The 27,170-nt window shown below is 40.3% G+C and overlaps 1 protein-coding gene across 9 annotated transcripts in view; it reads left to right on the plus strand.

The window, feature by feature from the left end:
• LOC117671845 (uncharacterized) overlaps positions 1-27,170 on the plus strand; it is a 64,478-nt gene that overhangs the window by 8,289 nt on the left and 29,019 nt on the right. For 4 of the 9 annotated variants that reach the window (XM_087883078.1, XM_087883079.1, XM_034428068.2 and 1 more), the window contains exons 3-16: positions 8,218-8,379; positions 11,656-11,787; positions 13,243-13,431; positions 15,382-15,465; positions 16,805-16,923; positions 17,112-17,226; positions 17,867-17,953; positions 19,113-19,228; positions 20,473-20,590; positions 21,707-21,807; positions 23,035-23,125; positions 25,417-25,554; positions 26,028-26,284; positions 26,568-26,691. In XM_087883078.1, coding sequence (XP_087739204.1) covers positions 8,218-8,379; positions 11,656-11,787; positions 13,243-13,431; positions 15,382-15,465; positions 16,805-16,923; positions 17,112-17,226; positions 17,867-17,953; positions 19,113-19,228; positions 20,473-20,590; positions 21,707-21,807; positions 23,035-23,125; positions 25,417-25,554; positions 26,028-26,284; positions 26,568-26,691 — 1,833 coding nt within the window. The remainder of the gene's footprint in view (positions 1-8,217; positions 8,380-11,655; positions 11,788-13,242; positions 13,432-15,381; positions 15,466-16,804; positions 16,924-17,111; positions 17,227-17,866; positions 17,954-19,112; positions 19,229-20,472; positions 20,591-21,706; positions 21,808-23,034; positions 23,126-25,416; positions 25,555-26,027; positions 26,285-26,567; positions 26,692-27,170) is intronic. The other 5 variants (XM_087883080.1, XM_034428070.2, XM_087883082.1 and 2 more) reach the window with 3 other exon arrangements.

The raw sequence follows: 27,170 nt of genomic DNA on the forward strand, positions 1-27,170 counted from the left end.
AATGAGATATACGACCAGTATGATGCATCAGGTTGTTTGCAAGGTATAGATTCTCAGTTTTTTTATAAGCCCCTTTAAGTTACAAAAAGGCGCAGCTCTAAAGAAAATTGGAGAGAAAATTTTCATTAGAGAAGATAAATAACAGGCTCTCATTTAGTCTCTCTGGAACAATCTGATTGTCTCAGGGACTGCTGTGGGTTCACAGGATTTGACATAGTGCAAAACTCACGATTTCCCCTCCTTTCATTAAGACAGAAAGCAGCATTAACCTTGGAGTTTATAGCTTTTCTTTGCAAGAGTTATTTACAACTTGGTAACTACATTCCATTCTTTGCTTGGCTTATAGCCATCATGGTTAAAGATTTAAAATGCATTGTAAAACGGACCTTTTCCTTTACTGTACTAAATATTATGCAGCCTAAATTTAATCTGTATGCATTCTACAGTATTGGTTTAACAAATGTGTACCCACACATATACACTGCACTATTTATAAATACTCTTCTTACATTTTATTTAGAAAAAAAAATGTAAGGAGCTAAATGTACTGGCCAACATACCCTTTTAGGCTGCCATAAGCTTTCTCTCTGGTCGATATAGCTTCACATCTTCCATTACTTCAGCCTCTGCAGTGGGTAGAAAGGAACTCACAGCACCTTCTCCTCTTTGGATCGACTCTTCTGAACAACCAACAAACTACCTCCTCAGGTTGCCAGCCATTAGTCCTCCTTCCAATTCTACAAGTTCTCTTTTCCAGCAGACTTTTTATTTTTCTTAAGTCTTCTTTTCTCTGCCAACTCAGTATCTGCCCCACCCTTCTCCTATGGGAAACGTCTTTTGGAACACCAAGCTATCATTCCTTTTACTTTCCAACCACAAAACAAAAGAGTATCTGTTTGGATGCTTGCGTGAATTTGTGACAGGCTTTCAGGAAGGTATGGGCTCATGCATGCTGATCAAATGAAGAGGTGAAATAAATACAATCGATCTTGAAAAACAGAAACGGACCACCCACATGCCTTGTACCACATGCGGCTCATGCAGCTTTTAGGAAATATGGATCTGAAGCTCTGATTGTGATAGCCAAGTAATAAAGGCACATTTTCCAACCAGTTTTTTTTAGCAGAGGAAAAAAAAAACCCATGTTAAAATGGTATATAAACCTCATTTTAGCTTAATGCACCAAGCTGTCTATCTCATCCGCTCAAACAGTCTCTGTTCTGTTAAATTTCAGTAATGACTTTGCATCAAACCCTGTAGCTTTTGACTGCTTTTTTTAAAAAAATTGTGCCTCCTAAAACTCCATAACTTAGTATTAAATTAAGTAGCATTGTGGTTTTCTTATAAAGGACTTTTTAAAAACTGCTTGCTTGATAAACAGCATGTATCCAGTTGTAGAAATGGTTGGGATACAGATCTCCAAAACTAGTTCACCATCTGCCTTTCTGATATCTGAATACAGCATTGTCCCATCTCATTTGTGAGCAGGTGTATATAATGATACAGTCTAGAAGTCCTGTTGCAAAACAACACATGATGTCAAAGTATCTGCAGCCAACATAAATGAGCAGGGTATTGTTTTATTAGTATTACAGACGGCTGATTCCAAGAGGATGTGACAAACAACTTAGTCTGAAAGCATAAGCTGATGCAAGATGTCGGGACACAGTTGTCACCTACCGACCCTCCACCGTCTCAAAGGCTGCCTGTGACAGTCCCTTTTTTGTGTTCCTGCGTAGAGTGACCTTCTTGCTCATTTTCAACCTCCCTCCTTCTTTCCTGCCAGACAGAAACTCATTTCTGGGGAAAATTTCATGGGAGGAAATGAATTAGGTTACTAAGCAAATCCATAAGCTTATCTCAGTGGAAAATTGAACAGGACGCACAGCATGGGGAATGACAACTTGGACTGCCTTTCTGTGACTTGTGGCCCTCCAGATGTGTTGGATTGCTTCTCACTATTTCAGCCAGTGTGGTCAAATGTCATGCTGACTGGGAAGAATGACAGTCATAGTTCAGCAAGTTTTATTCTATTAATTTCTAAAATCATTAGTTACATGGTAGCGATGGTCCGCAGGGCAAAATGCATATAGAAGCATGCTAAAATATAAAATCATAATAAATACAATTAAAAATAATTCCAAACCCATAAAACATTGGTCTATTAAAATGTCTCCTAAAAACATACCTATTTAAAATGAAGTCATAGTAGTAACATTGCAGAAAATGTAAAGTCCTAAAAAAAATAATAAACATATACTTATGTGGTGCTGAATATGAAGCAGAATAGTTGGGGCCCTTTAGGGAGGGTATATTTCATAGAAGATGACTAATATTAAAGCTTGTTTCGATGGAGTCAATCATTCAACACATCTCAATATACAGTGGGAGAGCACAACTTCCAGTTACCACACTAAGGCTTGCCCTATGGTAGGAATATTCAATTGTGCAAACGTTATAATGAAGGACTCCATTGCCGATAGCATTTCTTTAATGGTGGCCTTTTGCAATGTGCTTCCAGGTTGCCTAAGCCATTGCATAAAATTAGCCTGACTTACCACCCAGTGCAGCTTGCTATTCACTGGGAATTAGCTTTGTTCATTTTCTCCTATTCTGATTCAATACATCTCTATAGTATAATGGGCCTCACAGTGTTAGGCATTATGAAATCTTTGTGAAAGGAAAGAGAATTCTGCTACTTGGCCTTAAAATCAAATATATATGATTGAAGGGACTGAACAATTCATATATTCTTGGGAGAATTTAACTAAACATTGCATTGTACAACATAAAATTATTGCCTTTTGTGTTGTAGATATAACCACAGGATTGCATTTTCTCTGTAGAGGCGATATATACTCAGATGTATCATATTCCTTAGTTATGTTATGTGTCATTTGCTGCTCTACAAATGTACGATGAAAGTTCCTACAATTTACTGTCAGTACTGTGTTTCCCCGAAAATAAGACCCTGTCTTAATTTTTTTTGAACCCCGAAATAAGCACTTGGCCTTATTTTCGGGGAGGTCTTATTATTTTGGGGTGCATGGAGGAAACCAGAGGAAATGGCAGGGAGCGGGTGCGCATGCATTTAAATACTTTCGTGGAGGGCTTATTTTCAGGGGAAGGCTTAGTGCATGTGCTCAAAAGCCCGATTGGGCTTATTATCGGGGGATGTCTTATTTTAGGGGAAACAGGGTACTCATGATTTCAAGATGTCTGGAGTTAAAAAAAAAAAAAAGATTGAGAGGGCCCTGAGCTGCCTATCCCTGTTCCATAGGTATGATGACTATTTTCCCACCATCACTTTCTATTTCCTGTGCTATAGTTGGGGATCCTTTTATGTCATATTTTACAAAGGTGATTTTAAGCTTCTTGTTCTGTGTTTTATCTTATAAGTCCTATTGATCTCTGTATCCCCAGTGGGACTTGAGGTAGAGTATTTGCAGTGTTAGTATTTTGTTGCTGGAGTTTTGGCTGAGTTTAGATAGCGGTCACTTTTATAGCTGCCAGTCCCTTAGCTGTCTTGGAGCAGGGACAAAACATTGTGTCATTGCAGAGCTCAAGAACAAAGCTTGGAAGCTATTCAGGGCTGCCATTCGATGAGTTGCTTAAAATAAGTGTCTTTAGTCAGCCTTTCAGGAGCCCGAGTCTAAAGCTCATTTGTAAAGCAAGCAGGCATGAAGTCATGCTTTTGTTTTAGAAGTTCAGGAGAAATTGCTTTAGTTTCTCTTGGAGCCTGAGGGAAAGAAAGCTAGAGCAGGGTAGTTAAATTAGAAGAAATTTAACATAAAAGTTAAACATAACAATTTTGGGAAATGTTGCTTATGTAACAACCTCATCATTTGCAGTCTTCGGAATGGCTTTTAGAAAAGTGTTCCTGCAGTCGTGACCTCAGTCACGATGGCAAATGCTGAGCCAAATGGACAGTCCTTTCCTTATAAACCAGATTCTTGTATTCAGTGGAAATGCAAACACTCTGATGGATTTCAAATCAACCGAAGTAATTCAATGGACACTCTGATGCAGGCTGCAGCGAGCCTGAAACTGGTCAGGGAGCTTCTATGGACTGCATTCTTATGCCATTATGTAAAGGACAAATACTACAGCGGAACAGAAATTTGCTGAGAAGCAGGATATAAAGCAAATTAATAACCAAGCCAGCTTTCAGAAAGGCAAAGACAGCTTAAAATGTTTGTGTTGAATAAAGTATAATTCCCCAAACCAAGGGTGGGCAACTGTGGCCCTTTTACAACCTGTGGACTTCAACTCCCAGAATTCCCGAGACAGCTTGGCTGTCTCAGGAATTCTGGAAGTTGAAATCCACAGGTTGTAAAAGGGCCACAGTTCAGGGATGAAATGCTCCCAGTTCGGACTGGATTGCTCGATCTGGTAGCGATGGAGGCGGGTGGTTCGGAGAACCGGTAGCAAAAATCCCTGCTCCCCTCTCCACCCAGCTGAGCCACACAATCATCAGAAGCTTTTTTTTTTTAAATCTTTAAAAGCATTTTTTCTGCAACTTCTTCGGCCGAAAAAATGCTTTTAAAAGTAAAAAAAAAAAGCCTCTGATGATCGTGCAGCTCTTCAGAGGGTGTAGAAAAAATGGTTTTAAAAGCCTCTGACGATCCCAGCTGAGTTGCCTGATCGGCAGAGGCTTTTAAAAGAAAAAAAGCCTCTGCCGATCAGGCAACTCAGCTGGGATCGTCAGAGCCTTTTGAAAGCATTTGTTTACAACCTCTTCTCTGAAGAGGTTGTAGAAAAAATGGTTTTAAAAGTATAAAAAAAAAATGGCCACCCCCACCCCCCCAAGCCATGCCCACATTACCCACCACCACCAAGCCACGCCCACAGAACCAGTAGTAACAAATTTTAGATTTCACCACTGCCACAGTTGCCCACCCCTTCCCTAAACTAAATAAAGGTAGTCCTCGACTTACAACAGTGCATTTAGTGATCGTTCAATGGCAGTGAAAAAAGTGACTTATGACAGTTTTTCACAGTTACAACCTTTCCAGCATCCCCATGGTCACTTGATCAAAATTCAGATGCTTGGCAACTGGTTCAACCTTATGTCTGTTGCTGTATCCTGGGATCATGTGATCATCTTTTGGAATCTCCTGACAAGCAAAGTCAGTGGTTCCCCAGATTAACTATGTCGTTAATTTATCAACTGCAGTGATTCACTTAACAACTGTGGCATGAAAGGTCGTAAAATGGGGCAAAATTCACTTAAATGTCTTGCTTAACAACAGAAAACTTCATAAAAATTTAATAAATCAATAAATATTAAATTTGCCACCCACTACTTTATAACGTAGTGTGTATCAATGAAAATACATTAACTGCTGAGCAATTACAGCTTTATGACCAGAACTATTATATTGTTATTTCAAGCCAATATAAGCATGAGGATAAAGCAGCAAAGCTGCAATATCAGTCATCATTAGCATCTGATGCCATCAAGTATGGTAATATTAATGTATAAAGCTTAAAACTGGGATTACCTGATTTGAGCTGCCAAAATTCAGATTAGCACTAGATGTTAGCAAAGAGTTGGTTTTGAATATCTCTTTCCTACCATCTAAAATGGCTGCCTCACACAAAAAATGAGGGATGGGAATGATGTGTACAGGTAGTCTTTGACTTAACAATCATAATTGAGCCCAGAATTTCTGTTGCTAAGTGACACATTTGATAACTGAGTTTTGCCCCATTTTATGACCTTTCTTGCCACACTTGTTAAGTGAATCACTGCCGTTGTGAAGTTAGTAGCACAGTTGTTACGTGAATCTGGCTCCCCCACTGACTTTGCTTGTTAGAAGGTCGCTAAAGGGGCTTACATGATTCTGGGACATTGCAGCTGTCATAAATACGAGTCAGTTGCCAAGCATCTGAATTTTGATCAAGTGACGAGGTGGATGCTGCAATGGTTGTAAGTGTGAAAAATGGTCATAAGTCATTTTTTTCAGTGCCATTGTAAACTCGAATGGCCACTAAATGAACTGTTGTAAGTCAAGGACTACCTGTATTTGGAACACATTCATACAAAGATTCTGTCTCAGTTAAAAAACAACTACAGGCCTTTATAATCCTACAGCTTTGGCTAAATTGGCAGTTTACCTGATTTATTTCTTTTTAGCTCTAAAATAACCCAAACCACATAAAAGCTTGCTTTTTTCCTAAATATGGCATTCCACAGAATTTATGGGTATTCCATTTCCTCCCTGGAGCAAAACCCTTGTTTTTTGAGCCTCAGCCATCACTGAGGTCTTTTAAAGGGAATATGTCCTTGATTCCATTGTGAAATTGTCAAGATTTTGACAATTTCCCTTTCTCTTTCTGATGGACCAGGCACTTGGGAAAATACCCAACTTTTTAAAAAACTTTTTTTTCTCTCTTTCCCTTTTATGTGGAATGGGAAAATGAGATTTTGGTTACTCCCAAGGCAGAGGAAAAAGTCCCCTTACAAGCAGTTCTTCTTCAAATTGCCTAAAAATTAAGAATTTTCTTTAGAATTTGCAGGCTATTCTTGCGTCTGACAACTGCAATAGGAGACATTAGGGAAAGTTGCAAAAGTTATGACTAGACATGCTACCTTTGCAGCAATCAAGAGAGATTTTTCTTATAAGAGGAATGGTAGCTTCACTTTGTTACAAATTCTTACATATTTACAAGTAAGGAAAAGTATACTAAAGACCTAGGGTGGCAGGGAGGACTACCAATTTAATTATTGGAGTGAAAATTTTGTTGTAGTTGTTCATGAGCAGGCAGTAACGTAAATGGGCCTCTGATTCAATGACTTTGGGGTTTGGGGTGTTTTTAGTCTTCTGCTGGTTAGTTGGAGGAAGCACTGATTGGCTCATTCTCTTCTCAGCACCTTCTCAGTGTGCTTAAGTCAGCAGGAGTGAAGATGGTTGGCAAATCTTTGAACTGCTTTGGAAGGATTGGGTAAATGTCTATGGAGATTTTCAGTCATCCAGGTTATGGTTGTCTCAAAGGTGCTTTGTCAAGAGGCAACTGGACTTTCTTGATTTTCTTTGAAGATGTTTCGCTTCTCATCCAAGAAGCTTCTTCAGCTCTGACTGGATGGTGGGAAATGGAAGGATTTATATTCCTTGCAGACCAGTGGTGGTATTCAGCTGGTTCTATCCGGCTCGAGCAAACCGGTAGTGGCGGCTACAGGAGGCTGCACCCATCCACCTGACCGTCATCACGTCCTGTTTTTGTTGATCTGTGCATGCGTGCGTGCTCACATTTGCGAACCTGTAGCAAAGGTAAATGAATACAACCCCTGTTGCAGACAGCTGATCATTTGCATTCTTTTCAAGAGTTGTTGAGGCCACTTGGAGATTTATCTGTGTCCTCAGGATTAATGAATAGTGCAAATGGATGTGGAGCCATCTTGGAACTGCTGAAAGGACTGCATTGTAGAATGGAGATAGATGATATCGTATCCCTCCCCCTCTATTGGGAGAGGGCTGTTCAATTTTGACATAGATGGCCTCTTTGACCCTTCTTTCAAACCAGCAGTCCTCTCTGTCGAAATGTGGACTTTGCTGACTTCAAAAGAATGGTCTTTGTTTTTTAAAAGACAAGGGCAGGAATACAACATCATCTATCTCCAGTCAACAACAACAATCCTTTCAGCAGTTCCAAGAAGGCTCCACACCCATTTGCACTACTCAGGTGAGGACACAGATAAACATCCAAGTGGCCTCAACGACTCCCTAAAAGAATGCAAGTGACGAGCTGTCCGCAAGGAGTATAAATCCTTCCATTCCCCACCATCCAGTCAGAGCTGAAGAAGCTTCTTGGATGAGAAGCGAAACGTCTTCAAAGAAAAAGAAGAAAGTCCTCTTGAAAAAAGCACCTTTGGGAGGGATTGGATAAAGAAAACAGTGCCATATGAAGTGGCACACTTCACACACACATACCATACTGTTGTTGGATCAGCTGCACATTCGAAGGAATGGAACAAATTCCAAGACTTTTCAAGCGGGTAGTAAAGAAGACTTAACACAAAGCTGAGCATCTTTTCAGCAATACAGAGTTTTAGGGTGGGGCAATTAAAGCTCAGCTTTGCCATTTCGTACCCAAACCAATGTTGGTTTTGGAACCAAAGGTCAGTTAAGTCATAGTTACTTCTCTTCTATCTGATTCCGGCCAAATCCAGGAAAGCTCACTTTCTCATTCTGTCTCTCTCTCTCTCCTTCCTAGACTGCAAGCTCTGCTGCAGCATCTCCTTGGAAAGAGAGTACCAAAAATACCAAACCAGGCACAGTAGTGGAGCTGAAGCCCTGCATAGAAAGCAGCACAGGAGTGGCAGACCTATCCAAGTGGAGCCTTCTCCTAGCCCAGTTCAACTGTGACATGGTGCAGGTAAAGAAAGAAAATGTGCAAAGGAAGAAATTGGCTTAACTCTCACCCCAAAAGAGGACAATAAAAGGCTGTCTTCTGCTCTTCTTTTCAAAACTGCAGTAGAAAGGAAGAGAGTGCAGTGTTTTGCTGCCAAAGGACTTTCCTTTATTAGAGTGAGAGGACGTGCAGATGGAAAGAAGCAAGGTTCTTTGGCTAGCGGGAGGGAAGCTGTTGCTATGGCATGAGGTCATCCTTGGCAGCCTCTCTTTAAGGCAAAGGACAGAGGACAGTAGGTCAGTCCACAGAAATGTTGATTTTTTTTCCTCCTTTTTTTTTTTTTTTAAGGAAAGGGCATGACTTAGACGTCTCACTTTTGTGCAGGGAGGGCAGTTAAATGTGTTGGTGTAAGTCTGCAAACACAAAATGGGCTGTGAACATGTGCCTTCAAATAAAACAGTGAAATAAATGATTGTTTTTAGAAGGTTCTGAAAGTCTTGAATATGGACTCCAGTAAGGAAAATCCCTGGTTTACTGTCATCATTTAACTATTTCCCTGGCCATGAAAGAAATTGCTCAATTAGTTTCTGCTGACACTTTAGAAAGAGTCGGATGACACAAACACAAAAAATTTAATGGTGTCCCACCTGTTCTGGGAAGCTGCTAATGCTTGCCTGGTTCTTGGGTGTAGGCAATCCAAGACAGAAGCTCAGATTGTGCAATTTCCTTGACTGCCTCCTTTCTAGATCTTGGTAATCCCAATATTTCTTGGTTTATGAAGCACAAAGCAAGAATGTGGATATTGTGTAGATATCAAAGTGAGTCATGTAGCTATGAGTTTAATAACTGAACGCTGATAGATTTAGCAGTGATAGATCTTAGATCGCTGATAGATCTTCACTAAGATGAAAAGCTGCTAGAATAGTGAATATTTTATTACTTGAAGCATCTAAATGCATGTCTCAACTTTTAGGGCAGGTCTGTGTGTAGGTGAGAAAGATGGAATGACTGAGTTTCACATAGCAACAGTAATGGGGCTAATGTCAGGTGCAAATAACCAGGAGCATTTGTTGAGTTCAAAGCACAGGAGAGTTTATTATTGCTACCTATACATAAGAATCTAGTCAACTAATGGTCAAAGCTAAATTGGCACTAGATAAGGGTCAGTAGAATTCACTGGAGGATGGACTTGGGTCTGTTGTGGCAACACAGTGATTCCAAACTGATGACATGTTTAGCTCCACCTTGCAGCTCAGCCTGCTCTTTTCCTACAGTTTATTCATTTCATCCAAGCTATGAGCTGTCCGTTGAATAACTCACAATGAATGGATTCATACATTGTGCAAAACCTAAGCAAATTTCATTACACCTACATGTATGAATCTAGTCAGTGGATGTGTACTTGTGTTCCCCAAACCTTTAGCCACTCCAGAGGAAAGAAGATGCATGCATGTGTTGTAAATAGGAAATTATCTTCCTCCAAGTTAGATTGTGTAATCATCCACCTAGTCTGCATTCTGGCAGCAGCTTTCTGGGATCAGGCAGCATTTTTCTCTAGTGCTTGCAATCAGATTATTTAATTAGAGTTGGTAGGATTTATACTATGATCTTTTACTACGGAACAATATTGCTTTTCTAAAGATCTTTTAGTAACAAAAGGCATTACTCAGATTACCTGCATGCTTGTGCAACACAAGTCTCTCTTATGCCTCATCCCCTAATCCAGTGTTTCTCAACCTCAGGAACTTTAAGACATGTTTTATTCCCATGTTGGTTGAGGAATTCTGGGAATTAATGTCCACATGTCTTAACATTGCAATACGTCTGTAAATCTTTGGTTTTCCAGTTATCTTTGGTTTGGTCCAGTTATAGTTATTTTCATTGTCTTAGAAAGTTTTATTTATTTAAGAAAATGTATACGGCTGCCCAACTCTCTCTCTGTGATTCCGGGCAGCTTACAAAAATAAGAAAACCTAATATAAAACAATAAAAAGCAATAATCCCTCACCCTCTTGGTGACAACAGTTAATCAAATAAGCCATCTGGGTTCCCAGGCCCATTGGCAATACCAGGTCTTCAGGGCCTTCCAAAGAGGATCAGATGGGGGGGGGGGAAGAAATCTTATTTCTGCGGGATGATGTTCCAAAGGGAGGGAGCCATCACAAAGAAGGCTCTTCTTCTTGATCCCACTAGATGTACCTCCTTAGGAGAGGGGACCCACAACATTCCTTGCTTCCCTGCTCTGGTAAATTGGGTCGATGTAATCAAGAGAAGATGGTCCTTCAAATTTATTTTATTTATTTATTTATTTTATCATATTTGTATACCGCCCTACTCCTGAAGGACTCAGGGCGGTGAACAGCCAAATTAAAATACAAAGACATACAAAAGTTAAAAAACTATTAAAAACAGATTAAACAATTTAGGCTCAAAAAACAAATTAAAACATCCAATTTATCTAAAAAACATTTAAAACCCAATTTAAAAGCCAATTTAAAAGGGAGAGTTAGGCCAGACCAGCCTGTTGGAATAAAAACGTTTTTAGGGCGCGGCGGAAGATGCGTAAGTCTTGGATCCTCCGTATCTCCGGGGGGAGCTCGTTCCAGATGGCAGGTGCCCCCACAGAGAAGGCTCTCCCCCTGGGGGCCGCCAGTCGACATTGTTTGGCCAACGGCACCCTGAGGAGCCCCTCTCTATGGGAGCGAACTGGTCGATGAGAGGCTACTGGTCGCAGAAGGCGGTCTCGTAAGTACCCTGGTCCCAAGCCATGTAGGTCTTTAAGGGTGACAACCAGCACCATGGATAGGATGCAGAAGCAAATCAGCAACCAATGCAACTCCTGCAGGAGAGATGACATATGTGCACACCTAGGCCTGCACAAAGCCATCCAGACCACTTCATTTAAGTTTTGCTGGAAGCCTCGCTACCACATTATAGTTCTGTAACATTTACTGTTACACAGTGTCTCAGTGGCTAAGACGCTGAGCTTGTTGATGGAAAGGTCGGCAATTCAGCAGCTCTTTGGCTTTGAAACGGAGATGAGCACTGCCCCCTAGAGTCGGGAACGACTAGCATGTATTTGCGAGGGGAACCTTTACCTTTACTTTTAACATCCACTGGAATAAATAACATGGGTACATAATCTTGTTTGAGTTCTTTATTGCGATACTAGAAGAGATCTTATTCATAGTGCCCTATATCCTTTGTCTTTTCCCACATAAGAGCTGACTTTTGAACTATAGCAAAGGATAGCAAACCATCTATATTTTTCCCCACCTGTTTATTTTTCATCCCTTTCAGGCTGAAAAATGGATGCGAGGAAAACTCCATGACCTGAAGGATGGTTGCAGATTTCAGGAATGGGAACGGATAGCTCAAATATTACAGAGAGAGATGAAGGATTTTGAGAATACCATCATCAAACTGAACCAGGTAAAATGTGGTCTGTGGGCTACTTCCTCTTACTTTACATCTGCATGAAAAAAAGACACCTGCATTTATTCTTCAGTAGCTCAGAATGCCTTAAATCTCCTCCTATCTACAAGATCCAGAGAGGGGAGAAAATACCAGTTTAAAATATTAATCAACTTTTTTCATGTTTTTCTGGAAAAGAAACAAAAGTGTGTATTCTTTTACTTCGGTGTAGCATGTTAATAGACATAAGAATAAATATTTCATAATTGCATTCAAAAATAAAACTATCGCATGTTGTTACAAATAAAGCTAGTGCAGATGTTCGTGAGATAGTGGGCTGCTGGAAATGTGCCAGTCCCTGCTTAAAGGCCAACTTTTTCTCCCTCTGTGGAATTTTCCACCAAATACCTCCCAGCTAAGTAAAGAATAAAGTCCCGGAAGAAAGCAACAGCAAACTGCTACAGTATTGTTGCCAAGAAAACAACATGGATATGTCCATGAAATCACCAAGTCAAGCTCAATTTGAAGTTTTTAATGCTTAATTGTTTCCTTCTTACCTATTCCACGGTTAATTTAAAATCAGATGAAGATGAACTGTACAGAAGTTTTTATTAAAGCAGATTTTCTTCCAGACAAGAAAAGTAGTGCGAGCAAACAGGCTTCCCTTCTCTTTCTCACAACTACTTTATCAGAACTTTTTCTGTGCCATTTTCTCAGGAACAAGGCCAAATTAGCCATGTAAGATATTTGTATGTCCACAAACCAAACTCCCTTCCTACTGAGTTCCTTCCTCTGCGTGCTACCCAGGGGTGGGTTCTACTTACCTTTACTACCAGTTTGCAACAGAGCCGCGCAGAAGCATCCTGATGTCGTCGGGGTCGGTGGGTGGAGCCTCCCACCAGTTTTACTACCGGTTCTATAGAACCGGTCCAAACCAGGGGCAACCCAACACTGGTGCCACCTTAATATTCCAGGAATTGGAAATATCTTTGCATGTAATAGAGAGTTTCCTCAGTTGCCACTCTTTTATATACTATTCAATTCTCACTTGATTGGTTCAACAGTTACAGGATTCAGCTGAGTCTTAGTATCCACATTAGATTATTTTTTTAGGTCTATTAAGATACTAGTGTACATACAATCTTTTTTTGTAATACTTTCCCATTGCTCCCAAATTAGTAAATTTTGACCCTCAATTTGTGAGAAGTTCCTCATCTGCTACATTCAATTAACAACCTACTTTCATAACTGACATTTGAAAACAACCTTGCCAGTTGACTTCTCATAGGGCTTAATTATCAAACTTTTTTTAAAAAAATGACAATCTAGGCCAAATAGAATATGCTGTGGAAATTTTATTTTTTGATTGCTAACCTCATTTTCTATACTTCTTTTCATTGGGCAAATGCATTTGCAAGACAATATGGTTGTAGTTTCAACGTTGTTAATATATTTTCCCCATCTTTCCTGCAGATGGGTGAACAGCTGATGATCCAACCAAAATCCAGCTCAGAGATAGAGAGACGACTTCAGACCTTGCAAGAACAATGGCAATTGCTGAAACACATGGCAACAAATCAGACTAAAACAGTAGTTGGGTTCAAGAACCTACAAGATTTCAACCAGAAAGCTGAACAACTAGAAGCCTGGATCAGGCAGAAGGTAATTACTTAGGATAAGTAGGAACAAGGCAGTGGTGGGATTCAAAATTTTTTACTACCGGTTCTGTGGGCGTGGCTTGGTGGGTGTGTCATGGCTTGGTGGGCGTGGCTTGGTGGGTGTGCCAGGGGAAGGATACTGTAAAATCTCCATTCCCTCCCACTCCAGGGGAAGGTTTCTGCAAAATCCCTATTTCCTCCCAGTCAGCTGGGACTCAGGAGGCAGAAAATAGATGGGGCGGGGCCAGTCAGAGGTGGATTTACCAGTCCTCCAAACTACTCCAAATTTCCACTACCGGTTCTCTAGAACTGGTCAGAACCTGCTGAATACCACCTCTGGAACAAGGCCAAAAAATGAGTCCCAGATACAGTTTCTTTTCAGAGATGTGAATTTTGTTATGGTGGTGGAAGTATGAGCCATTATTATTTTTTTCTGCATCATCATCATTCTCTGTGATGGAAGTGGGCAACCTTTTTGAGTAAGGATGGATGTGTCCAGTGATAATCTCTCTGGAGTGGGCAGCACTGAAAACTTCTTTTCAAACTTTATTTTGTGGTGGTTAGGATTGAAGTAACTGCTCAAGCCTTACAGAGGCCTAAATATGCATTTTGCCCTTTAAGACCCTCCAAAATGGCAAAAATAGTCTTTTTTGGGGGGTGGAGAAGCCCTACCTAAGAAAAAAGACCCCCAAAATTTTATTTCTGCTTAGTCTGGAGGCATCTCCAGAAATTTCAAATAGAGAGCTGAGGCCTATTCACTTTTTGTCTATAAGTTCATTGGTTCAAATATTTAAGGGACTTCAGGGTTGTCACATTTAAGAAATGATTTACTCTGATTTCTTTTTTAAGTGGATACATTTTCATCAATAATCTAATTTGAGATAGAGAAAATATTTCTACCCCCCTTCGCCCCCCCCCTTCCTCAGGCTAGTGTTACTCAGACGTGGTGGATTTCAGTTCCAGTAGTAAACCCGAACTGTTACCTTTAATTAAAGTGTTTTTAAGGTTTTACATAAAGGAAAAGTTTGGGGCATTTCCAGGGGTGAAATGTAAAATTTGTAACTACCGATTCTGTGGGCGTGGCTTGGTGGGGGGAGTTAATGTGACTGGGTGGGCGTGGCCAACTTTTTTTTCTTTTTAACTTTTCAAAGCATTTTTTCTAATGCTTTGAAAAGCCTCTCTGCCGATCAGGAACTCAGCTAGGATTGTCAGAGACTTTCCAAAGCATTTTTTAAACCACCTCTTTGGCCAAGAGGTTGCAGAAAAAAATGTTTTGAAAAGCCTCTGATGATCCCAGCTGAACCGTGCGATAATCAGGGGCTATTTTTTTTTACTTTTAAAAGCATTTTTTCATCGGAAGAGGTTGTAGAAAAAATGCTTTTAAAAGTAAAAAAAAAAAGCCTCTGATGATCATGCGGCTCAGCTGGGCATGGTGGGGAGGCAGGGATTTTTGCTACCGGTTCTCCGAACCACCTGCCGCCATCGCTACCAGATCAGGCGATCCATTTCACCCTGGGCATTTCTCTTTAAAGCTCAAAACAGGGAGAAAGCCAGGAGAACCTTATGGTGGTCAAAGTTTATCTACAGTGCCCTTCAGTCTTCAAAGGTTTTTTTTCTTTTAATTCTAGTAGACATTTTAATTTCAGTATCCATAACTTCTGTCCTTCACTTATATTCCATTTCTTGGCATAAGTTTAAAAATTTCTCAAGTTTCTTTCCTAAACCTGAAAAGAATGAAGAAAATCCTACCCCATTATAAATATTAGCAACCTTATTTAATTTTGCATAATTTACACAGATCTTAATATTCAAGTTTCTCTGGTATGCACATTTACAAACACAATTTCTGTGTGTATTCTGAAGAAATATTTCCATGTTTTAAAATTTCCTGTAAATATTATGGTCACTGTGTTTTCCAGAATGTCTCATATTTTAATAATCTTTTCCTCTCTAGGAAGAGAAGCCTTTGCTAGCTATTTTACTGCAAGAGAAGGCAGATAAGGTACAAATTACCCGGCAGATCCTTGACTTAAAGCAGGTAATCTTCCTGACATTCTTTATGGGAATTTGTGTAGTGAATGGCATTTGAAGGATGTTTCTTCTTTCATTTTATTTTCTGTGTCTGATGTATTTGCAAAAATGTTCTGTTTTAGAAGAGCTCTGCAGATCTCCTCAATATTGGACTCAGACTGAGCAAGTTCTCTTAAGGAACTCAAACCATTGTTTTGCAGGTTAGCTGGGAAGAGTTTCATTCCCAAGGAAGTAAAGAGGGTTCTTTGGATTGCAAACTTTGCCACTAGTTTATTAGATTTATGCCCTCCTTGGTTTGTAAAGGCTTAAGTGGTTATGTGGTTGAATCTATGCAGGAATGTCAATTTCCATGAGGGAAGGAGTGGTTCTTCTATCTTGAAGGAAGTAGTGGTGTATCATTGCTTGACCCAAGAGCCCTGGATAATTTTTGTCCAATGTCCAACTTTTTTTTTTTTAGGAAAATTTGTTGAGAAGTTGTTTGGACTGTGGCTTCAGTAGGCTGTAGAGAAGGGTTATCTGGACCTTTTTCAGTTGGGTTTCAGACAGGAGCATAATACTACGGCAACATTGCTTACACTTGTTGATGACCTCTGGTAGAGTCAGGCAGTGGTGGCTCTGGTTCTGCTTGACCTTTGAGTGGTTTTCAGTATCAGATCATGGTATTCTTTTGGATCACCCAAGGAGGTTAGAGAAAACTGTGTTGTGGTAGTTTTCTCCTTTCTGGGTGGTTCCAATTACTGGAAGGAAGAGTTTAAGCCTGAGGTTCCTCACTTATGTGGTGTCTCAAGGCTCAATATTTTCAACTCTTGTCCTTAAAATCTACATAGGGTTACTAGTTGATATCCAGTTGCACATCTTGACCACAAACTGCCCAAATGATGTCACCAATATCTTATGCTAAAGTCCAGAGGCTGTGAGGATTCAGATGGCGATGAATAGACTCATGCTTCATCTAAGGAAGAATGTGTGGCTGTGGGTGTTTGGGTTCTTGATCCTGGAAATTTTCCATCTTTAGTCCTGGATGGAGTAGCACTTCCCATTCAGGACTGGTATGCAATACGGGAATTTTCTGGACATGCAACTCCTGCTAGAAGAGCAGGAGGTGGCCAGGAGGACCTTTGCACATATCTATCTGTTCCTGGACTAGGAGGTTCTTCAGACATCCACTGAATGTGAATAGTAACAGCACATCTCAATATGCACACATAAACCGGCTATTCTCTGCACTGTACTTGTTGCCAGTTTAATTTCTATTGGAGCAAAGAGAGAGAGAGATTTTAATGAAAACTAAGTTTACATTACTTTATTGTCTCCTCTCTTCTGCTTTTCCCCTACGCTCAACTTAGGAGGAGCTGCAATTCCAAGCTGTGCATGAGGAATTGAATAGCCTGGCTCAGAAGCTTGAGAAACAAGGGAAGAGTGAAAGCAGAAGTATCATGGCGCGTCGCAAGTACCTGAATAAAATGTAAGCCCAGGCAGCAGCTGATAGACAGGATGTACTGGTGCAGAGACAAGCTAGAGTATAATCTGATTGCATTTCTCTTAAGTTTCCATGCTTGATAGCTTTCTATTAAAATTCAATAATCAAGGCAGCTTTTTCAAGAAGGAGAGAGAGAGCCAAACTGTTTACCTGTCCTCCTTCTGTCTTTTCAGGTGGCTTCAGCTCCAGAGGACATTAAAGGAACATCATGAAACCCTGCAGCAGGCACTAGAAGCAGCTTCTTTCCTCCAGCAAGCAGATGTGCTCCTTTCAGTCATCCATGCAAAGGTACTAAGGGATGAGATGACATTCCAGGCAGCTGCACCATAAAAATAGATCTGGGTCATTGAATTACCTAGAAGCATGTATTTGGTTCAGCAGGATGCATCACTTTTATCCAAGCCCCTCGATTATGTGCAGTTTAATCCAGACTTCAGTTATCCTATATCCAGCAAGCTGATTGTGGCAAGATTGGATAGTCAACCCTGTAGCCAAGAAGGAATACTGCTCCTTTCCCTGAAATATTTCACAGCATACAGTTCTAGCTATACTATCTTACTTTATAAAGAGTAGTGTAATAAGGAATGGTTTGATGCTGTAATTTTTGCCTTCCTTAACAGATGTCCTGTATTTCAGCTTCTAGCAAGGTTGGGTAAAGCTGCTGTACAATTTCTAACTTTACAACGTGAAGATTTATAATTGATGTTATTCACCCAGTTAGATTTAGAAGCTCAGAAATCTTGGCTTGGATCATACAAAAATTCAAACTTTAAGAATTTAAATTTTTTAAAAAATTAAGGTTATTGGTTTTTATGAAGTAACATAAATAGCTATTTTGAGCATGGGTTCATATATTTTGAGAAGTGGGTAGTGGATATTAGATTGCTAGCTGTCTCTCTAGGTTTAAAGTCTATCCTTTCTGTTACAGTTGAGGCATCTTTATGGAGAAAGAAAACAGAATGAATCTGAGTCAAGTCCAGACATGGATATCCGGGATATTGCAAGCCAGGTCATGGTAAGTAATAGAATTATTATCTGGAATACTTAAGCTGAGAAAGAACGATATTTTTAGATCATAGAGGACCCATTTAAGAACATTAGATCAAACCTGCTACTCAGTACAAGAATCCAAGTTAAAGTACTCCCAACAGATTTCTATCCAGCTTCTCCTTGAATGTATCCAGTGAATAAGAATCCACCATCTTCCTTTGTAATTGGTTCCATAGATAATCAAAGACATCATAAATCCTTCATAGCATTAATAGGGATAGAAGAGATCTCCTACCTCCTGTCAAGTACAGGAATCCTCATACCATTCTGGACAAATGGCTGTCCAGTCTTTTATTGAAAACCTCCAGTGATAGAGCACTCACAACTTAAGGAGGAAGGCTGTTCCATTGCTGAGTAGCTTACATAGTTAGGAAATCTCCTTTAATTCAAATTTGGATTTCCAACAGTTGTTTCTTATATTGCCTCAGGTGCTAAAGAGAATAAATCTACGCCCTCTCTACTGTGACATCCATTCATGTATTGGAAGATTGCTATCATGTCTCTCCTTACCTTTTTTTTCTTTAAGTGAAACACCAAGTTCCTTTAAACGCTTCTGATAGAATTTAGCATTATATCACTGTTGCTTAGAACTGTCTCTCTGTCCCTCTTTCTCAGTTTTGACCTATTTTCTCCAATCTGGCCACTTCCAGATCTGTCAAATTCAATCCCCAAATCCCTAACCATGCTAGGTTCTGATTTTGGTTCTGCACTTCAGCTCCTGAACTATATCCAGAGTCAGTGGTCCATTATACTAGTGGTTATACAGTGTTAAAAAGTTAGGAAGCTAACTTTTCAGCAGAAGCCCTAGCTCCTTTAAAAAAAAAATGTCCTTGTTGATATGCATTTGCATCTGAAGAGCTCATTCAAAACATTTCTTTGGAGATGTTATAAGTTAGATGTGCACAATGTGACTCATCAAGCTGTATTTGGCTCATGAAGAGCTCAATAGAGCTTTCTGTAGCCCGTAACTGAAAAACAGAGCTTGGCAAGCACTTGCTGGCCACAAAGCATATGCCAAGTCTGATGTCTTTGGTTTGGTGGGTCAGATTGCACGGGCCCAGCCAATGGCAGATGGCCAATTACCACTCCCAATTATTCACGCTGTACCTTTTCCATACCTTTAGATGCTAGATGTGACCATGTCACAGCTTATAAGTCTTCACCCCAGTCTGGCAGCACAAGTATCCCTCAAACACCAAGATATCAAGGAGAGCTGGGCCCGCTTACAGCAACTGTTGAGGTATTTGCTGAATATTTGATCTGTAACTCCTTTCATAGTTTTAGTTAAGTACTTTATTTATGAAGCATCTAATTTTGAAATTGATATTCTTTTTTTTTTTTTAAAAACTAGAATTACCATCAGCACATCCTATCTTTTTTGGTGTGAGTGACTGAAGAAGGCATTCAGCAAAAGTTCACAAAGACCCAGGAACTATCATGGTCTCTGCTTCAGCCACAAAGCAAAATTAAGAGTTTAGCAATCATTCCAGTTTGTTCAGGCTTTGCACAAAGCATCACCTTTTTAAGTAAAAGATTTAAGTAGGTAAACCAGTTTCTCAACCTCAACAATTTTAAGATGCACGAACTTCAACTCCCAGAATTCCCTAGCCAGCATGCTGACTGGAGAATTCTAGCAGTTGATGTGTACACACCTTAAAGTTCCTGTGGCTGAGCAAACCTGGACTAAGTGCAGAGAAAAGTGGAATAAAAGGAGCCCCAAGGAGTTTATGGGTAAAAGGTAAAAGGAGATGGCTTGGTATGTGATATATAAACTTTAATCCAGAATCAATTTAAATGACTATTCTGGATGGATAGTTTCATATATCTAGAGGACAACACTTTGGAGAATATGTTTTAAGGTCTCTTAAATTCTAAGAGTTCTTCTTCCTTAAAAACTAGTCCTGATGCAGTGGTATCTGTAGCTTGGGTGTAGGATGTTACTTATACCACTGAGGATGTTACCTAGCCTGGTAACAAAACTTTCAGAAACCAAACCACAAGCCCAGAGAACGAACCTCTACCGTCACCAATCCTTATACCGTGTTTCCCCGAAAATAAGACCCTGTCTTATATTTATTTGAACCCTGAAATAAGTGCTTGGCCTTACTGCCATGCGCTCAAAAGCTCGATTGGGCTTATTATCAGGGGATATCTTATTTGGGGGGAAACAGGGTATTCGTTTGTTTTACTTTCAGCCTCCAAAATATTTTTTCTTGCCTGCAAGTCTGAGGGCAGGAACTCATTTTATTAATCTTTAAATTTCCACCTGTGGGAGCCTATAATTTTACATCCCCCTCAAAAAAAGCATAAAATGATTTAAATAATGCAGCTGTAATGAACAGAGCTAAGATTGCTCTGAGACAGGGCTAGATTTATTCTGTAGTGATTTTCATGTTGGCTTTCTGCCTCTCCTTTCCCCATTCTTATTGGAATCATTTTCTTTTATTTTTATTTGCTCAATTTTTCTACTTTCCCACGTTTTAGGAGTGATAATCCCCCAAAATTGGCTTTAACAAAGGAATTTATAGATTCAAGTCCTAATCCGGTACTGACTACAACTACAAAGAGTCCAGAAAATGATCCAGAAGAAAAACTACGGGAGGTAAGTGTTGCATTTAGGGCCACATCCATATAAAAAATGAACTTAATAAAATTTCCTTTGCTCCACATCTAGTTACATCACAGAAATCATAATTAATACTCTACTAAACCCATGAATCTGTGATCACAGTTGAATCTTTGATATTGATTCCAGATGAACACATTGATCTTCACTTTGTTGGCTTAAGCCTGTGATTAAACTACTACGGGTTAAAGAGGCCCTCTTGCCGCAACTTTCTGTTCATACATTTGTGGGACAGAGTTAGGATTATTTCTTTCTGAGAATGTAGGTGAAAAGTATCTCCTTGAATGGTTTTGGGGTGAAAGAGTAGAGAAGACTATGATCCGTTATTAAGTGATGGTCCTTTACTAGTCCTACATAACAAATATGGCATTTTGGGATTTTTAGTTAAATTAAACTCTGGCACAATAAGTTTTTGGATAATAAAGGAAGGAAGGAGACTTGAGAATAAAAAACAGGAGAGGTTTGTTATCTTCTCCCATTCTTGCTTCTTGAGTGAGTGCAACCTAACCATGCTACAAAATAATTGACATGAACTTCTGAAAAATGATAGCACGCTTGGGTTAAAGGCAGTTGCCAGAAAAGGATTCCATTATCCAGTGGTGGGATTCACGGGTTGTAACAACTGGTTCTCTTCGCGCGCCCTCTGGAGGCTGGAAATGGGCCTGTTTCTGGACTTCCGGTACTTCAGGTAGGCCCATTTTTCACCCTCCCCAGGCTCCGGAGGCTATACTAGAGCCTCCAGGAGGGTGAAAACAGCCTTCCCTGGGCTCCGGAGGCCCTCCGGAGGCCCTCCGGAGGCTGGAAACAGGTCTGTTTCCGGACTTTTGGTAGGCCCATTTTTCACCCTCACAGAGCCTCTGCGCATGCCCTGCACTTATCTGGCATCCAAAATGGGCCACGTGGAGACTCCTGGGAGGGGCTGGGCAGGGTGGGCGGGGTCAGCCAGTCCTTGGAACAACCGGTTCGCTGAACCAGATTAAAATTAATCTGCTTCGAACCCGTCCAAACTGGCTGAATCCCACCCCTGCCATTATCATAGGGCCAATGACAATCTATTTAGTAACTCTCTAATCATTGGACATATTTTCCTAGGTGCAAAAGAACACTCCAGAAATCACAGTACAAGGTGTAAGAAGCCAAGAGAACAACTCAGATTTCTTAGGAAGAGAAGCCATCAACGGTGATAGCAGGAGGTATTGGCATACACAGTGCTGCCCTAGGGAAAGTGTTCTGGAAAATGGGAAATTGTGAAAAATGGAGCTGTGGGAATATCCAGGCAGGGAATTTGTTTTGATCTGCTTTATAGTTTAGCAAAAAAGTTTTTTCACAGCTCTCTAATGGAATGTGTGGATGACCTTGAGGGGAAAAAAATGGAAGAGATGCTACCTAGGAAACAATCAGAGAAGAGCCCCCAGTGATTTAACTGTCAGAGAAAGAAATTTAGGAAGGACCCGCCCTAATGGATCAAGCAATTAAATGTGGTGATGAGAAACTTCTGTTGCAAGATTTGTTTAAAGTAGCCTTACAATAAAGGAAAATTAGTTCATCTTTAAAAATTAGTTCATCTTGTCATGTTTCCTGTCTGGTTTACCCAGGAAAGCTGACTTATCCTGAAAGTCTGAAAGTACAAACTTCCTATTGCCACTTTTAAATGCTTGACCCATTAGGAAGGGTCCTTCCTAAGTTTCTTCCTCTGTCTTAAAGTCCCTGGGGGCTTCTGTTCCTCTTGTCTAGGTTGTCTCCTAGGCCAGGGGTCTCCAACCTTGGCAACTTTAAGACTTGTGGATTCAACTCCCAGAGTTCCTCAGCCAGCTAGGCCACATATCTTCCCCCATTTCTCCAAGGTCATCCATGCTTTCTATTACACCTACTGAAGAATGGTTCCTTATATATAGAATGGACCGGGGAAATATTTTTTACAGGTTTATTCTGTGAGCTTCATGGAAAAGCTGTATTGTCATGCATTTTAGATCAAACGTGGTGGGCAAATTGCAGTACAGAAGACTTCTGTATAGGTCCATGGAGCTCCATTCCATTCCCTTTGGTTTTCTGTTTTAAGTTCTCTCAAGAGTTGTTCGATATTATACGGCCACTGAGAATATTCTGGGGTTTGGGGAAGTTGGTTTCTGTTTTGTAATGTTGGAGTTCTCTTAACTCATGGATAACTTCATTGGTCTATGAATGATGCTATTTGGCAGCGTGGCAATCTTATCCCTGTGTTTGCCTGGCACTTAAAATATTAATAGCCTCCATTAAAATGTGTTGCAGTTCAAAGTGCTTGTGAATAAAATGAATACACACTCTTCTTTGTCTGTGGGTTTAATGTATAATGGCTGTTTCACACATGTGCACTTGATATGGCAGTAATCAACGGATGAATTGGAATGCATGACCTCAGCCTACTTCTCCATCTCCTGCAGGAGGAGGAAGTTTCTCAGACAGCCAAAGTCTTTAAAGGATCTGCCTCAACAAGAGGCACACCTTCAGGACATCTGCCAGGATGCTGATCGGGTAATGTCTCTATAGAAGTTTCATAGATTTTCCAAAGCCTTTTCATATTGCAGCCCACATGGATTCCCTTATTGTAGCAATAATGCTTGCTTTCCTTAGGCTGCTGGTTAGTTGCCACTTGGACGGAGAACCCTGGCATGAGTAGCAGATCTGGTCTACACATGCAGCAGGATGAGGTGGTAGAATATCGGGAATATAAACAGGGAAAATCAATTCCGCAAAGCTATTGCTATTCAAATAAAACAAACAAGGGAGAATGTTCTTTTTAAATTTTTCCTTGCTCCCCTAGATTTTTGCATTTCCAGGAAGTCCATGGAGGTTCTCAGTCATCCAGGTCCTGGTTGTCCCAAAAGTGCTTTTTCAAAAGGCAACTGAACGTTCTTGGTTTTTCTTTGAAGGCGTTTCACTTCTCATCCAAAAAGTTTCTTCAGTTCTGATTGAAGAAGTCAGAACTGAAGAAGCTTCTTGGATGAGAAGTGAAATATCTTCAAGGGAAAAAAAACAGTTGGCTTTGGCGGGGCGGGGGAAACACCTTTGGGATATTTCCAGGAAGATATTTTTTCTGCAAGAAACTTTAAAAATGTGAGCTTCAGAAATGTGAAGTACTATTAGGCAGAGTAAGTCATCTGCCTTAGGGAATGGATGTTAGAAAATGTGAGAACAGGGGCAGCAGAATGTTCCTTCTGAACCTATGGATGGCTCCTCATTCAATCTTGAGTACAGCCAATAAGGTAAAGGTAAAGGTTCCCCTCGCACATATGTGCTAGTTGTTCCCAACTCTAGGGGGCTCATCTCCGTTTCAAAGCCGAAGAGCCAGCGCTGTCCAAAGATGTCTCCGTGGTCATGTGGCCGGCATGACTAAATGCCAAAGGCGCACGGAACACTGTTACCTTCCCACCAAAGGTGGTCCCTATTTTTCTACTTGCATTTTTTACATGCTTTCGAACTGCTAGGTTGGCAGAAGCTGGGACAAGTAATGGGAGCTCACCCTGTTACACGGCACTAGGAATTTGTACCGCTGAACTGCCGACTTTTCGATTGACAAGCTCAGAGTCTTAGCCACTGAGCCACCACGTCCCTTTATACAGTCAATAAATTTCAATAAAAGATCTTTATTGTTGTGCACTACCCAGAGTCTCCTCTAGAGAAGTAGGGTAGCTATATAAGTTTGATTAATAAATGCATACATAAAATAAATAGAAGAGAAGCTATAATCTTGCTAACATTAAAGGATAATCCTGCTCTCAGGCTAGTTATCTTCAAGTGGTCCAACCAGTCCTAACTTTTTCAGAACTGTGCTGCCTCTTTACCACTTGCCTGTTCTATGAGCAAAATCTCTGTCAATATCAAAGTAGATGTGATCATTTCTGATTATATATCATTTTCCAGAAAGTTTTACTCAGAACAGTTTGCAGTCTGTAGTTTTTAAACACTGATTAGTTCCCACTGCATAGAGTAAGAAGCTCAAAGACTATTAGAACCTTGGAGTTGGGTAGTCTTAACAAATCTAATAAATAAAATTAAATAAAATACAGAGGGAACTTAGACATTTGGACTTTCCCCATCTGCAGCTAACTTTCTCATATTATCACCTTTTCTTTCCAGAATTCTTTTAGTTAAATAAAAGGGAAAACAACATAAAAAGGAGTTGATGCTCAGCCAATTAATACTAGAGAAAAGCAGTGTCAGAGTTTAGACAGCATAACTAGTATTATGAGATAAACCCGGGAGCAAAACACAGCACACAGAGCCTGGTTTATATACAGCTGAATGTTTACAGACTTATATGTGGTAAATATCTTATCATACAGCTACTGACACACTGAGAGACACAACGAGAGAGAATATGAGGAGAAGGAAACGTCCTCTAATGGCTTCCCTTATATAGGCAGCTTCTTACCCAGCTTCTTAAAGTGGCAGTAACCCTGCTGCTTCATTCCCATTGCATCAGCTTTCAGCTTTACCTCTGTTTACAACCTTCCATCAGCTTATAGCTATTAAATCTACATTCCCTGATAAGCAGATCTTTGTGAATAATAATGTACTCTATTCAGGCTCTGCCTGAAGAGGAAGTCAAAGAGGCAGAGGTATTGCATTCCGAAAGATCTTAGGTTAAAACCATTGCATCTCCTACTTAAAGGATTAGGAAATGAAAGGTCTTTATTTGAGACCTTCAAGAGCATTGGTGATATTCTAGAGAATAAAATCAATGAGTAAGTGATATGACATAAAGCAAATGGCAGATTTTATTTTAGTCCATATTAAGAATGTATATATTTTGCACTACTTAGGAAATACAGCAGTTGCTACATACTGATCATAGGTGGAGTCCAGAAATGGAAGATGCCCTTGAGGAACTAGGAGAATTATGGGCTGAATTAAAAAAAAGGCATCAGGAAAATGGCAAGGCATTACAGGAAATTGACACAGTGAGTAGTAGCCATCCCTGGAAGCAATATTTTATTCTTCCTTTCTCATTTGCAATAGTTCAGCGAGTATTGTGTATGTTTCCCCTGCAATCCTGGATGTGGAAATGGAAGCAGGGGAATGTACCATGTTAAATTGGGACAAATGCTACCAGATGAGCTCTGGTGGAATGGGAAACAGGAATTAAGAAAACAAGTCCCTTCTAAAACTTGCATCTTACTCATTGCAAGTTCTAGTCCCAAGATAACTTCCATTTTTGTTCTCTCTCCAAGCGCTTCATTTGCTCTGAAATTTTTTTACAAGCATCTGGATTTGCTTTTTTTTTGGTGGAGTGTTCCTACACAATTTTTCCTACTGTTAGAAAGTTGTCTCCGGGGATTTGTGTGAAGTATTTTCTCCTCCAAAGAAGACTACTTGGGTGCTATATATCATAGGCTAAATGTAGATCATGTATGTTATTCCTTTCTCTTTGCAGGCTTTGCAGCTGGTTGGGGAGCTAGAAGCAGCTGAGTGTTGGCTAGAAACTGTGGCAGGCTTGCTCTCTGAGCCAAGAGCAACAAAGAACCTTGATGACCTCCAGAAAGATCTGCAAAAAATTGGCACCTTGAAGAACAAAGCTGGAGCATGGGCTGCTAAGATTCACACTCTGCAGGAAGAAATGCAGATGGTGTCCTCCTCGGAACACACAGCAGCTGCGATGATTCAGAGAAAAATGAAACGAGTAAAGGAAAAGTAAGTTCCTAAGGATCAAAATACTGTAGTGTTTTCTGGGCAGAACTAATATAACAGCTGGGCGTTTCAGAAGGTAATACAAAGAGACCGCATTTCTTCAGGGAGGCCTTATTTAAAAGACAGCTAAGCAAGAAAAGTTGACTTAAAGAAATAGGGCTGTTTAATAAGGTCTTTCTTGTTGCTAGAGGTTTGTCTCCTGAGCTAACCTGTTGTTTCTGCTTGATAAAGCAGGGTAAATTTCTCTGTGCCTTATATTGCTAAATAGTTTACATTTTCTCACCAGGCTGGCCTGTGTACAGGAAGCCCTCCAGCGCCAAGCATCCGATTTACACGACTCCCTGATTTTAATGGAGTTCTTACAGAATGTCCAGATGGATCAGACGCTAAACCAAAAAAACCAAATAAAGGTGAGAAGCAAAGAAAAGGAAGAGAAATGAATTACAAAATTATGGAATAACAAGAGTTGGAGGAAGGACTTTTGAGGATTTCTAGTCCAAATCCCTACTGAAGCAGGAGACCCTATACCATTGCAGACCAATGGCTGTCAAATCTCTTCTTAAAAACCTCCGGTGATGGAGCACGTACAACTTTTGAAGGCAAACTATTCCACTCATTAATTGTTCTCATTGATAGGAAATCAGGTTGAACCTCTCTTTGGATCAGCTTCCATATGTTACTTCTTATTTTGCTCTGAGGTGCTATGGAGAATAGATCAGTCCAGTGATGAAATCCAATTTTTTTTTACTACCGGTTCTGTGGGCATGGCTTGGTGGGCATGGTGTGGCTTGGTGGGCGTGGCTTGGTGAGCGTGGCAGGACAAGGATACTGCAAAATCTCCATTCCCACCCAACTCCAGGGGAAGGATATTGCAAAATCTCCATTCCCA

This window comes from Pantherophis guttatus, chromosome 1, assembly GCF_059756535.1.
Source record: "Pantherophis guttatus breed Tessera chromosome 1, ASM5975653v1, whole genome shotgun sequence".
NCBI classification, from domain to species: Eukaryota; Metazoa; Chordata; class Lepidosauria; order Squamata; family Colubridae; genus Pantherophis; species Pantherophis guttatus.